Source organism: Sebastes fasciatus, chromosome 7 (assembly GCF_043250625.1).
Source record: "Sebastes fasciatus isolate fSebFas1 chromosome 7, fSebFas1.pri, whole genome shotgun sequence".
Taxonomy (NCBI): domain Eukaryota; kingdom Metazoa; phylum Chordata; class Actinopteri; order Perciformes; family Sebastidae; genus Sebastes; species Sebastes fasciatus.
The window spans coordinates 19,909,714-19,921,598 of record NC_133801.1 but is presented as its reverse complement, the minus strand read 5'-3'; the positions used below and the strand labels follow the sequence as shown (position 1 = coordinate 19,921,598).

Genomic DNA, 11,885 nt, shown 5'->3' with positions numbered 1-11,885 from the left:
CTCAGGTTTAGAGATGCATGAGGTTAGACCCAGACTTTTGGAGCTGGTGTTGTGGTTTCTGGAGCCTGCTCGGGGTCCGGGGTGGATGGTGTTTGTCAGTGAGGGCGCGTCTCCTGCCTGTGGGCGCCCTGCCCTTTAGACGCGCCAGGCCTCAGGAGCCTCCTGCATGCCAAGCAGACCTGTGCAGTCAGATGCAGCCACGGAGGAGGAGAGGAGGGGAGGAGAAGCGAACGTGAGGAGGAGTCCAGAAAGAAAAGGACTCGAGGGCGAAAGGGTAGAGGAGGATCTGAAGGGAGAGAGAGCGGAGGAGGGAGGAGAAGGCGGCTCGAGGGGGGAGGAGGTGCTGGTCACACTGCAGCAGCCGTCCAGACACACCCTGCATGTGAAGCACAACTGCATTGAGACGCCCTGGGAATCAGCGAAGGAGGAGGTGGGAGGAGAGCGAGAACGAGGAAGGAGGGAGAGGAAGAGAGGGTGACTCCGAGGTGAGTCTCAACAGCAACACTGTGTGTCGATGGCCGCGAGATATCACAGACCTTCGCCCTAACCCAGTCACTGATAGTTATCACAGACAAAGCCCCCCCATCAGCAACACTCCCACACACACACACACACACACACACACACACACACACACACACACACACAGCAACCACATGCTGCTCGGCTCAGTTCGTATATTCATACACGCTCGCAGATGAGCAGCTCATTATAAAAATTATGCATGTGTGGACAGTTTGTACATCTTTTGACTCCGACCATGAGGAGAGTTTCTATACTGACAGCACAGTAAACTGGGTCTTGTTTGCATAATCCAAAAAATAAGACAACTTCTTATAAAAGAAATATTGGCTTACATGTAGAGGTTTTTATTTGTGCTGATAAATTGCTGCAATTGAAAGGTTTTTGATTTGTTTATCTTCAAGATCTAAGGGAAGAGATGTGTCCACATTTTGTCTCCGTTATCGATGAGAGTGTATATTTAATTTATGGAGTGTATGTTCTCTGAATGAGTGCTTTCAAATCTCCTTTATGTCCCCAGCTAATAGAGAGGACACTGAGGTCATGTCCTCTGTGCTTTTTTCTCGTCATTTACAGTTAAGTGAATACTGAAATGTGAAAAATCTGAATTTCACATTGACGTAAGTATTCAGACCCTTTAGCTCGGGTGCCTCCTGTTTCTCTTGATCACCTTTGAGATGTTTCTACACCTTGATTGAAGTCCAGCTGTGGTGAATTCAACTGATCGGACATGAAATGAAAGCCTTGAGGTATAGAAGGAACTGCCTGCATAGCTCAGAGACGGGGTTGTGTCGAGGCACAGATCATCTGGGGAAGGCTACAACAACATTTCTGCTGCATTGAAGGTTCCCAAGAGCACAGGGGCATCCATGAATCTTGAATGGAAGAAGTTTGAAAAGACCAGGACTCTTCTTAGAGCTGGCTGTCCGGTCAAACTGAGCCATCAGTGGAGAAGGGCCTTGGGAAAGAGAGGTGACCTCGATGGTCAGTCTGGCTGAGTTCCAGAGATCCTGTGTGGAGATGGGAGAAACTTCCAGATGGACAACTATCACTGCAACACTCTTTGGCGGGACGGAAACCGTTCCTCGGTGAAAAGACACCTAAAGGACTCTCAGACTGTGAGAAACGAGATTCTCTGGTCTGATGAATCCAAGATTGAACTGTTTGACGTCAATTCTAAGCGTTGTGTTCGGAGGAAACCCGGCACCACTCATCACCTAAGCAGTGCCATCCCAGCTTTTTAGCGACAGGGACTGACTAGGAGTGAGGGAAAGCTGAACACCGAGATATCCTTCATGAAAACCTGGTCCATAGCGCTCAGGACCTCAGACTGGGCCGAAGGTTCTCCTTCCAACAGGACCATGAGCACACTGCCAGGACAAAGCAGGAGTGGCTAAAGGACAACTTTGTGAATGTCCTCAAGTGGTTCAGCCAGAGCCCAGACCCTGGAGACCTGAGAATGGCCGTCCACCAACAGTCCTCATCCTACTCAACAGAGCTTGAGATAATCTGCAGAGAAGAAAATCCCCAAATCCAGGTATGCAAAACTTGTTGCGTCACACTCAAGAAGACTCGAGGCAGTGATCGCTGCCAAAGGTGCTTCAGTTAAGTACTGAGTCCAGGGTCTGAATATTTATGCAATGTGCAATTTCAGGATTTTTCTTTTTAATACATTTGCAAAACTCAAATTCTAAAATCCGTTTTTGCTTTGTCATTGTGGGATATTGAGTGGAGATGAGGGCAAAAATTAATTTAAAAATGTTAGCATAAAACAAAAAGTGAAAACTTCTGAGTAGTTTATGAATGCACTGTATGTACGCTTTTGACTCAAACCTCTCCATCATGTACAATGTACACAGTACGCTATGAACGGCAGCTTCATTATATGCTGAGATCAAACCAAGCAGGAATACTACATGGCTCCAATGTTTTATGTGTCAGTTAGTTTGTGTTCATTTAATTAAACACAAATGTATTCAGGAATATGCACAATGTAATATAATATAAACTTAAAATAATTAAAGGCAGGTTTGGTGATCTTGATATAGTAGCAAGTTTGGGCCAAATTAAATGATTGGATGGGTTTATTACAGTCCTGCAACAGCCCGAGACACTAGACTTTTTTATTATCATTATTTTTGTCATTACATTTGATTTATTGATTGCTGTTGGGATGTAATGAAAATGTCAACTAAAATAACAAATAATTAATTTGGAATTAATATTACCAAAAAAACAATAAATGGCTCCCAACTTTTTGGCCCTATCGCAATTTAAAATGAAGGGATGTCAACTTGTGACATCTGAGGAGGTACAATCATCCAGACTTTCATTTAGAAAAGCTAATATTAGAGAAGTTTTATAAAAATAGTAATATTATTTAGTGGAGCAGAACTGTTTCTTTGTCTTTCTCATCCTGCTTATCGTCATAAAGGGGTCATGACTCGTGACCACCAGGTTGGGAACCGCTGGTCTATTTAAATGTGAATGCAAATTAAATCACACACTGAAGTTTTGACTCTCTTGTCAGCACAGATGTCTTCTCGCTTTATTACTCGATGTACAGTATAGAGAAACAAAAGTAAACAATAGTGAACCCGATTTCCTCACACAAACTCAACATCATCAACTTAAAACCATTCTTTCTTTACAACCATTAAAACAGCAATTATAGTGATCACCAGATGGTGTGAAATTAACTCAAACGGTCAAATGGTTTATGGTTACATTTGGGAACTGTACATGTATATCAACCATACCGAGCCAAATATATAACCACAGAAAAAGCTGATAAGTTTCCAAAAGTCTAGTTACTACAATGACAAACAACTGACAAAGTGCTATTGCCCTTACAAAACAAAATAAAAAATTCACAGGGTAACTTAAACCTCTGTAAAAAAATATATTTAAGTCCTCATTGATAAAAAAAGAGAGAAAAACACAGACCTGAAACATGCACATCATATGTCCATTCAGCATATCACAACCAGCTTGTTTTATTTCAAGACTTTTATCAAAACTTCAAGTAGTCAATCTCATTTAATGATGTTGAAGAAAAGGATAAGACAAACGGTATGATGATTGCATACGGTGCAGTGAAAACTAAACTTATATTAACAGATATATGATGTTCTCAGTGAGTCTTTGCGGTGTGCCTGAGGATGCAAATAATAAGTCAATATCATTTTCAGACAGATTGGTGATGCGAGTGGAGCAGCTTTGAATATATATCTGATAAGAAACCTTACAAAAAAAGGCTGATTGATTTCACCAGAAGTGAATGTAGTCAAACTACCAACATCTCAGCATTTTCTGACCACTTTTTGCAAAAAAGGTCTAAAAGTCTTTCTTCACCTAAACAATAATCTTTATAACAATAAGTCTTTATAGACTCACACAGCCTACACATGAACATGTAGGCTGCTTACACACACACGCACACATACAAATAAGGGGAAGCCCTGAATCAAAGCAACACACACACTCTCTTCATCCCAGACGTCTACTTGTTCGTCCCCTTGCCGTTATTGTCCTCACTGTCTTGATGTCTGGAGCCACGGTAACCCCGGTGTTCACGCCTGTCCCGGCACTCCCCGCACTCGTCCTCGTCCTCTCCCTCCTCCTCCTCCCCCTCGTGGATGATCTCCACCTCCAGACGGCCGATGTAGAGAGATACAGCGCAGAGCCAGAAGAGGGCGACGCTGCCCACCGCGGCGCTCTGGAGCAGCAGCGCCGGCACAGACAGCAGCATCATCCTCCGCAAGGCAAAGAGGCTGGCGATGTACGAGGCGCCGCCGAACGACACGCACACTCCTCCCAGGATGAAGAAGGCTGAGGAGGAACAGACATGGTGTTATTGTAGAGATCCAATTGATGCTCTCACTGTAATTGAATCTTTGATTTGGTCTACATATTCTCTTAACTATTTGAGTGAAAGTATAAGATGAAATAGAATATTTCCTTGTCTACAAAATGATTTAAATAGAATATTAAGTAATGTTTTTAATCTAAACATAACATAATCTAATTCTAACAAATTATGTTAATAATAATAAAAAATAAATCAGATTTATATAGTGCTTTTCTACATTCTTAAAGATACTTCACATACTGTAGAATAAAATAAAGAATAAGAAAACGAGCAGTAAACTCTTTAATACAGACAAAAAAATATATAAGAATAAAATGAAAAGATTAGAACAATACCTCATTACTTAATTTATTACAATAGCTGGTAAGTTTTGTTTCCATGGTTTTTCACACATTAGTGTGCATCAAACTCAATGACTATTTAATGATTTAATTAAGGTCTTTGTTCAGGTAACCATGATGACATTGGTTACAAATAGATATCAAGGATCTCTGCTCATTATTTACTCATGATGTTTAGTCAATTGCAGAAATCCTCGTGAAATTATTCATTTGCTGAATCAAAGAATAAAATCTATTGCAAGGTTCTCTTAGAAATTGATTTTAGGACATAAAGAACTGAGGTATATCGGTACAGATGCTATAGTTGAATACAAATTCCAGTTGTTTCATGGACATTCATTGATTTTCAAGCCTTTATATTTCTTAAATCCACTAGTTTTTGAAGAATTTAGCACTACAGCAACCCTTAACATGAAACAGAGTGTCGGGGCGGCCTGTACCATATCCTGCTTCTCGTCCCACGTCGCTCTGGACAAATGCGATGACTCCGATCCCGGTTGCCAGAAGGCCGTTCCTGAACCACGATAGGAATCCTGCGAAAAAGAGCCAGAAATAAACAGCTGACACATTATACAGCCTGGCCAGAAATGTGTGCAGAGAGCCAGAATCAGTTTACATGCATATGCTGATAGAATTACTGCCCTTTACAGCTGCCTCTGTTTATCAAAACCTTCTAGATGGACTATTCCTAAAACTTGTAAAAGATGCTGTACAATGAGATCAGAAGCTGTGTGCCTTTTCCACTCTACATAATATTTCTAGGCAGGTTTTTGAGTAAATAATAACTAGTGTGTTCATACTGGAATAGTGACAAAATTAAGTATACCCAAGATGCATACTCAAAATGTAATCATTTTGTGAGTATGATGTTGTTCCACAACGCACTGCACAGAGGAAATGGAGGAGCTCCTCACAGCTGCAAAACACTGACGCAGATGTTGATATGAGACAGCTCTAGAGGTCCAAGGTTAAGGTTTGATGCCCATAGGCGAACATATTGCATTGTTTCCATGCAAAAACGGTAAACTATGACAATAGAATAGTACGAATGAATTGTATTCATTTAGTATTGTAGTAATAGAAGTGGAATTGGGACACAGCTACAGAGCGTACACATCCAAATAACTGCAAGCTGATGTTGAAGTATTTACAACTAAACCTGCTGGCAAAAATGGATTCATTAAAGCAGAGATTGGAATGTTTTATCTCTTGTGTTTCTCTTTTTTTGGACTACAGGCCGAATATAGAGTACATTTGATTGACTGAAAAGTAGTCTGTCAATTAAAGGCCCTGCACATCTACACAGGTGTGTGTAGCTGCACTGAGACTCTGGTGTTCTTCTATTTTCAGAGAAACTATTCCAGTCTATTGAATTTACTTACTTACAGACACACTTTTACTCCCTTGCCTACCCTTGCAATTATGGACATGATTGGCATTCTACATTGATATGCATGTATGTCTGCACACCTGTGCATGTGTGCACTGTGTATTTATGCATGCATTATGTCATCTGTTTGCTTAATAATGTTTGTTGTAATGCACTTTGGCACAAACCTGGTTTGATTTTAAAGCGCTCTATAAATAAATTTGACCTTGTTGACCTTTTCACTTTGGCTGATTAGATCTCTAAGAACTAATAAAGACACACTGTCCATATATAGTTTCCATTTATAATTGTAATCTCAATATTATAAAAGTCAGACTGAAGTGATAGTATGGTCTCTCTCTTCATCACCACACCCACTCTCTCCCTTCTGCCTCCTCAGAGCTAAAATAAATAAAGTTGTAGCTCCAGTCTGAACCACAGTGTCACAACAACCCATCACTGTGACAGACTGAAAACCTGTCAATCAAGAAATAGCTCAATAATTTCCTCCACTAAATCATATATTCTCATTTCTCACTAAAGTTTTTTATCCTCGTGACCTTTTGGTTAGTCAGTGCAACCTTTTTATTACACTGTTATTGTCGTATTAGACTGAAACCTATTTGAAATGTTCAATCTTTGGCTGCACCCAAATAATGATGTCAAACCAGTATCATCCCTAACTGGGATGTGTCCAGAAAGGCAACCTACTTTAAAGTTGGATCTACTCTGTTACTCTTGTGTACCACACCTACAAGGTAACTAAACTCAGAAAAAAAAGTTTGGAAACTTGTGTTTGGTGGATTATTTCTCTGTTGTTACAATGCTAATGGTCATTGTATTTTACATGGTTGGAAAGCCTGTTTATTTACCTTCACAATGATGTCCAACTTGTAAGGATCATGCATTTGTGGGATGAGCAGCACAGCTGATTATGTGGGTAGTACCCAAGAAAAAATTGCCAAAATGCTCTGCCAATGGTAAACAGTGTATTCTCCTGTTGGTATGTGTTAGAGTGACCAACACAACCACGCTGGCTGACGAGTAGGTGTCAGGCTGGTGGGGCTGCGTATGGATCTCCCACCCGCTACTGAGGCTCCTGACGGTGTATTAAATGAATAAAGTGTAAAATAGCCAATATGTCTTGTTTGAGCCTTGTTACTGATAGAGAGTTCAATCATCCGATCCACCAAACAACTCAAAACAAGAGTCAATCCCAACAGGAGAATACACTGTTTACCATTGTTTACCGTTTACCAATTTTTCTTGGGCGTTACCCACATAATCAGCTGTGCTGCTCATCCCACAAATGTATGATCTTTACAAGTTGGACATCATTGTGAAGGTAAATAAATTACAATTAGCATTGTAACAACAGAGATATAATCCACCAAACACAAATTTCCAAACTTTTTTTTTTCCGAGTTTATATTGTGAAAGTGGATGTATGGGTTTAAAAGGGCTGTTTGTAACTTCTTACACGTATAAATCACCCGGGTCGGTGTCCCATGCGCGCTCGCGTGTGGCTACGCTGTTTAGACTCAGACTCCAACACAAACTACACAGAAGCACCAAAACCGCAAAGTTATATCTAGTGAAGCCCGTCTTCCAAAACAGTGTTGGCCGCGGTCGGAGGACGCGGGGGAGACCGTAGCTTTGGTCTCCAGGACCGGAGTCTCTGCTCCTTTGCTCCTCTGCCTGCCTGCCTTCACTATCACAGCGTGCTCGTTCTTACTCGCTCAGCTCGCTCCACCTCTACACGTGCATGCGCGCACACTACACACTGCAGAAGAGTTAGATTAGCTCTGAGAATATCTAAATGTGAATGAATATCTAACTGTAAATGTACAGTGGACGTTTGTGCAGAAATAACTGCTGCAGCTCCACCAGACCAACAGAGGTTTCCCGTGTCTTGTGAAGTGACGGGGCTCCACGGGGCTACTTTATCGTCTCTGCATTGATTCATGGAGAGACCTTCGTCTGGTCAGCTAACATTACTGACAAGCAGGTGAAATATAGAGTGATATTGTGATTTTAGCTGACGTGTGTTGCCTCACTGTTTTGACGGATGCTCTCTCACATTCAGGTAGCGCGTGCACACGGGCGAGCGCGAACAACAGGACGCTGACTTTTGTTGACTTAACGGCCACAGGTGTCGCTGTTACAACCAATTTCTGATTCTTACAAACAGTCCCTTTAATCTAGACAAAAAAATATATTTCCAGCATGAATTTAGTCAGGTTACCTGTCTCATGGGACTTTCTCAGCATCTGCAAAAAAAATAGAGAAGGATATTAACATCAACCTCTAATTTAATCTATTGTGGATTAACATTGACTGTGATACAGATTATCAATAGTACAGGAGGCAAACAGCTGTTACATTTCACAGATTAAAAATCCAACTCCATGATTTGATCATTTTCCTACCAAAGCATCCGCCTTGTCGAGGTCTGTGAGCGGATACTGCTGCTGGAGCTGCTGCTGGTTCTTCCCCCACGGTCCCTTCTCTGCGAGCCGCAGCCGGGTGGAGCCGTGCAGCCTCCTCCTCAGCGGGGCTCCGGAGCACGGAGGCCGGCTCAGCTTCACGAGAGTCCGGGCGAAGTGAGACACGGCCGGCGGCAGCTGCCTCCTCATGAACAGAGTCAGGAAAGCCATCACATCACGAGTCCCAGCTAAACAAACTACGAGCTAAAGAAGCACAACACGACCTCTGCATGGCCTGTGAACTCTCACATCACGACCAACGACAGAACCGGAAGAGTGTCCATCCGGTAAGAAGGTAGAGAGACACGATGCTGTGAGAAGTGAGCAGGATTTAATCCAGCGCCATCAAGCGACTGACTGGGAATAAACACTGTTGAGTTATAGTCATGTTTATTATTTCAGTTCATTTTAAACCACACCTGATTTTCATTTTTCATTTTTTGTATTTTATGTTTATTATAGCATCGATATTTCCCCTTTAAATCATATAAAACAACATGCAATTGCATATGATGGTCACACGAGGGCGCCAGAGCACAAGGCTATGACTTGTGACATGTTCAGATTTATTTATTTATTTATTTATTTAATTGCAAATTTCAAACAGTAGGCTATAATACAGACAGGAAACAACAAAATAAAAATAATTTCAACTTAAATATATACTCAGAGAAAACACAGAGGCAAAAAAGGGATTGGCAAGGCATACAAATGAAAATAAAGTAAAATAAATAATACAAAAATTACATTAAATAGAGCACATGTCAATCTGATTTTCATCTTTAAAGGGTCTTATCATAGAGCGGACCCTTTTAAAAAAGGTAGGTACTAGAATATGCTTTTTGTTGTTTTAAAATAATTTTATGTTGGATGGATGGATGTTTTTAGGTTGTCTCAGGTATTGTCTTATTTATTGTAGTATATATCTAGTGTACTATTTATAGATTTTAAGGGCTGAGAGAGAGCCAGGGTAAAATGCCTTTCATTGCATTTCACTGTACACTGTATTTTTAAATGCATATGACAAATAAACTTGAAACTTGAAACTTGAATTTATGTTTCTTTAAGATTTTTTGGGGGACTTTTTGGACAGCATAAGAATGGTGTCCTGTAGGAACACGCTGATACTGACTACACTGCACAGATGTGATCATAGAAATAGATTATAGGTAATAATATATCCTATTTTATTTTCTATGGATGTGACATTGTCAAAGTGCGCCAACCATCTTAAGAGGAGCTTGAAGGGGACAATCAGGAGTTTGCAAATAAATAATCTGAGGTTTAAACATACACACATGAAGCTATTATCCTCCCTTCTTTACAAATCACGTCAAATACACACACACATAGTGATACTGTATGACCCTGTGTGCATACCCAGTGAACCTGTGTGTGTGTGTGTGTGTGAGGGAGAGATGTGTGTCCTCAGTGAGGATGAGAGGACAGCCTCTTCCTGAGGGTCTTTTGTCTTTTTCGGCCCACTGGGACACAGAGAGGCCACGCCTGTCATACCTGATTGTTTTAGTGTGAGGAGCGTAGAGAGCTGCAGGGGGGGTCTCAGATGCGAGTTTGTATTTGTGTGTGTGTGTGTGTGTGTGTGTGTGTGTGTGTATGTGTGTGTGAGTGTGTGTATGTGTTTTGACAGTAGCCAAATCTTTGATGTGATGTGCAGCTGACTTTGGTCGCTCTCACGCTACTGTCCCCAACACAATGGGAGACTGGTGTTCGTATACACACACGCACGTGTGCTTACACATACAGATAACAGTTATCCAGCTCATAACATTATTATACGATATATACTGTATATATGACATTTGCCATGTGCAGCAGCAGTGTATTCATGAAAAGAAGACTTTACCTTCAATGATGCACACTCATTCTTGTATTTATATTTGCATAATACTATAGTTGCTTGTTAATCATATCAAATTATTATTGCTATTTTTAATATATGTCCCATACATACAGTACATATGCAAATATTTGAACAGTAGGTGATACAACAATCATATTGTAGAATTATATTCTAGAGAAATAATGAAAATACAGTATTGACATCCATCCATCCATTATCTGTAACCACTTACCCTATTCAGGGTCGTCGGGGCGCTGGAGCCGATCCCAGCTGACATTGGGCGAAGGCGGGGTACACCCTGGACAGGTCGCCACACTATCACAGGGCTGACACATAAAGACAGACAACCATTCACGCTCACATTCATTATTGACATATAAATGCAAAATATGTGCAGAGCCCTTCCACATATACAAACATGTTGTTATAAATTACACATTTTTAACATATATCAATGGATGTTCCATGTATGATAAGGGGTGGTTTTTCTTTTTCTTCAAATTCTGGTAAACATGACGTTAAAAAAAAGGATTCGTTAGATTTTTTCCTGAATACTGTTTAAAATCAGAGTTAGGTTTATTCCTGTAACTTCAAAAAGTGCCTGGTCTGATTTGTCTGAACTGATATGTCCAACGTATTTGTTTTTTATTATATTGTGGTGATAAGATTACTGTAATATAGGGTTACTGGGTGTGGTCCAGGCTTCCCAGGATGCTGTCCAGGACAAACTATATTTCCTGGTACAGTAAAGGCCTCTGTGGGTGTGTGCGTGTCTAACTGTGAACATGTGGCAGTGCAGGTTCAACAACCTGTGTCTTTTCTGCATCTTTTCATGGGAGTGTATCTACATGCACCAAAAAATGTTAATTAGGTCCAAAAATAAATAATCCAAATACCGATAACTTGACTGAAAACAGGTTATATGTATATCTTATCCATATGGAGACATTGCTTGTCCCATCTCAACCCAGACATTAGCTGCTGTCTGCTTGACTTTGCTTTTATACAATGGCTGCACGTGGTGCAACTTCGTACTTTAGTTGTTATATTGCTAAACTGAAAAAAAAAAAAAAGTTCACATGTAATGTAAAAACATAGTTAGTTGAGCAAAATGACAAAAAAAAAGCCTGTAATAAATCTACAAATAGGACCTAAAATATCTACATCAGGTAAAGTAGGCTACACTAATGCACATTGTAATGCACAAATAATTAACAATGTTCAAAGAGGTAGTGGTTTTACCTGTTATTATAATATATGTTAAGCTGTATAATATATTATACTCTACATATATATAATATAATATTATACAAACTCTTTAAGATTGTGTTGACACTAGTGCTGGATATTTCCGCTGTTTCATGGACTAACTGTGGAGAGTGGGGTCGGTTGGGACACCAAATAACCTTCCACCTTCACAGACAGTAATGACAAT

General features: G+C 40.5%; 1 protein-coding gene across 1 annotated transcript; it reads right to left on the bottom strand.

Moving 5' to 3' along the window:
• Positions 1–3,051: 3,051 nt before the first annotated feature.
• On the bottom strand, positions 3,052–8,876 carry tmem160 (transmembrane protein 160). Its single transcript, XM_074642079.1, has 4 exons — positions 8,533–8,876; positions 8,349–8,373; positions 5,175–5,267; positions 3,052–4,353 (listed from the first exon to the last, which is right to left on the bottom strand). Exons 1-4 carry the CDS (start codon positions 8,758–8,760, stop codon positions 4,025–4,027), a joined length of 675 nt encoding a protein of 224 aa, XP_074498180.1. The 5' UTR covers positions 8,761–8,876; the 3' UTR covers positions 3,052–4,024.
• Positions 8,877–11,885: the final 3,009 nt, after the last annotated feature.

Bases quoted from the DNA above. Each gene is read 5' to 3' on its own strand.
- tmem160 (XM_074642079.1), bottom strand. From the start codon at position 8,760: ATGGCTTTCCTGACTCTGTTCATGAGGAGGCAGCTGCCGCCGGCCGTG. The intron at 8,374-8,532 runs GTAGGAAAATGA...TTTTTTTTGCAG, and splicing joins TCGACAAGGCGGATGCTTTG to ATGCTGAGAAAGTCCCATGA. The intron at 4,354-5,174 runs GTACAGGCCGCC...GTTCCTCCTCAG, and splicing joins GGGACGAGAAGCAGGATATG to CCTTCTTCATCCTGGGAGGA.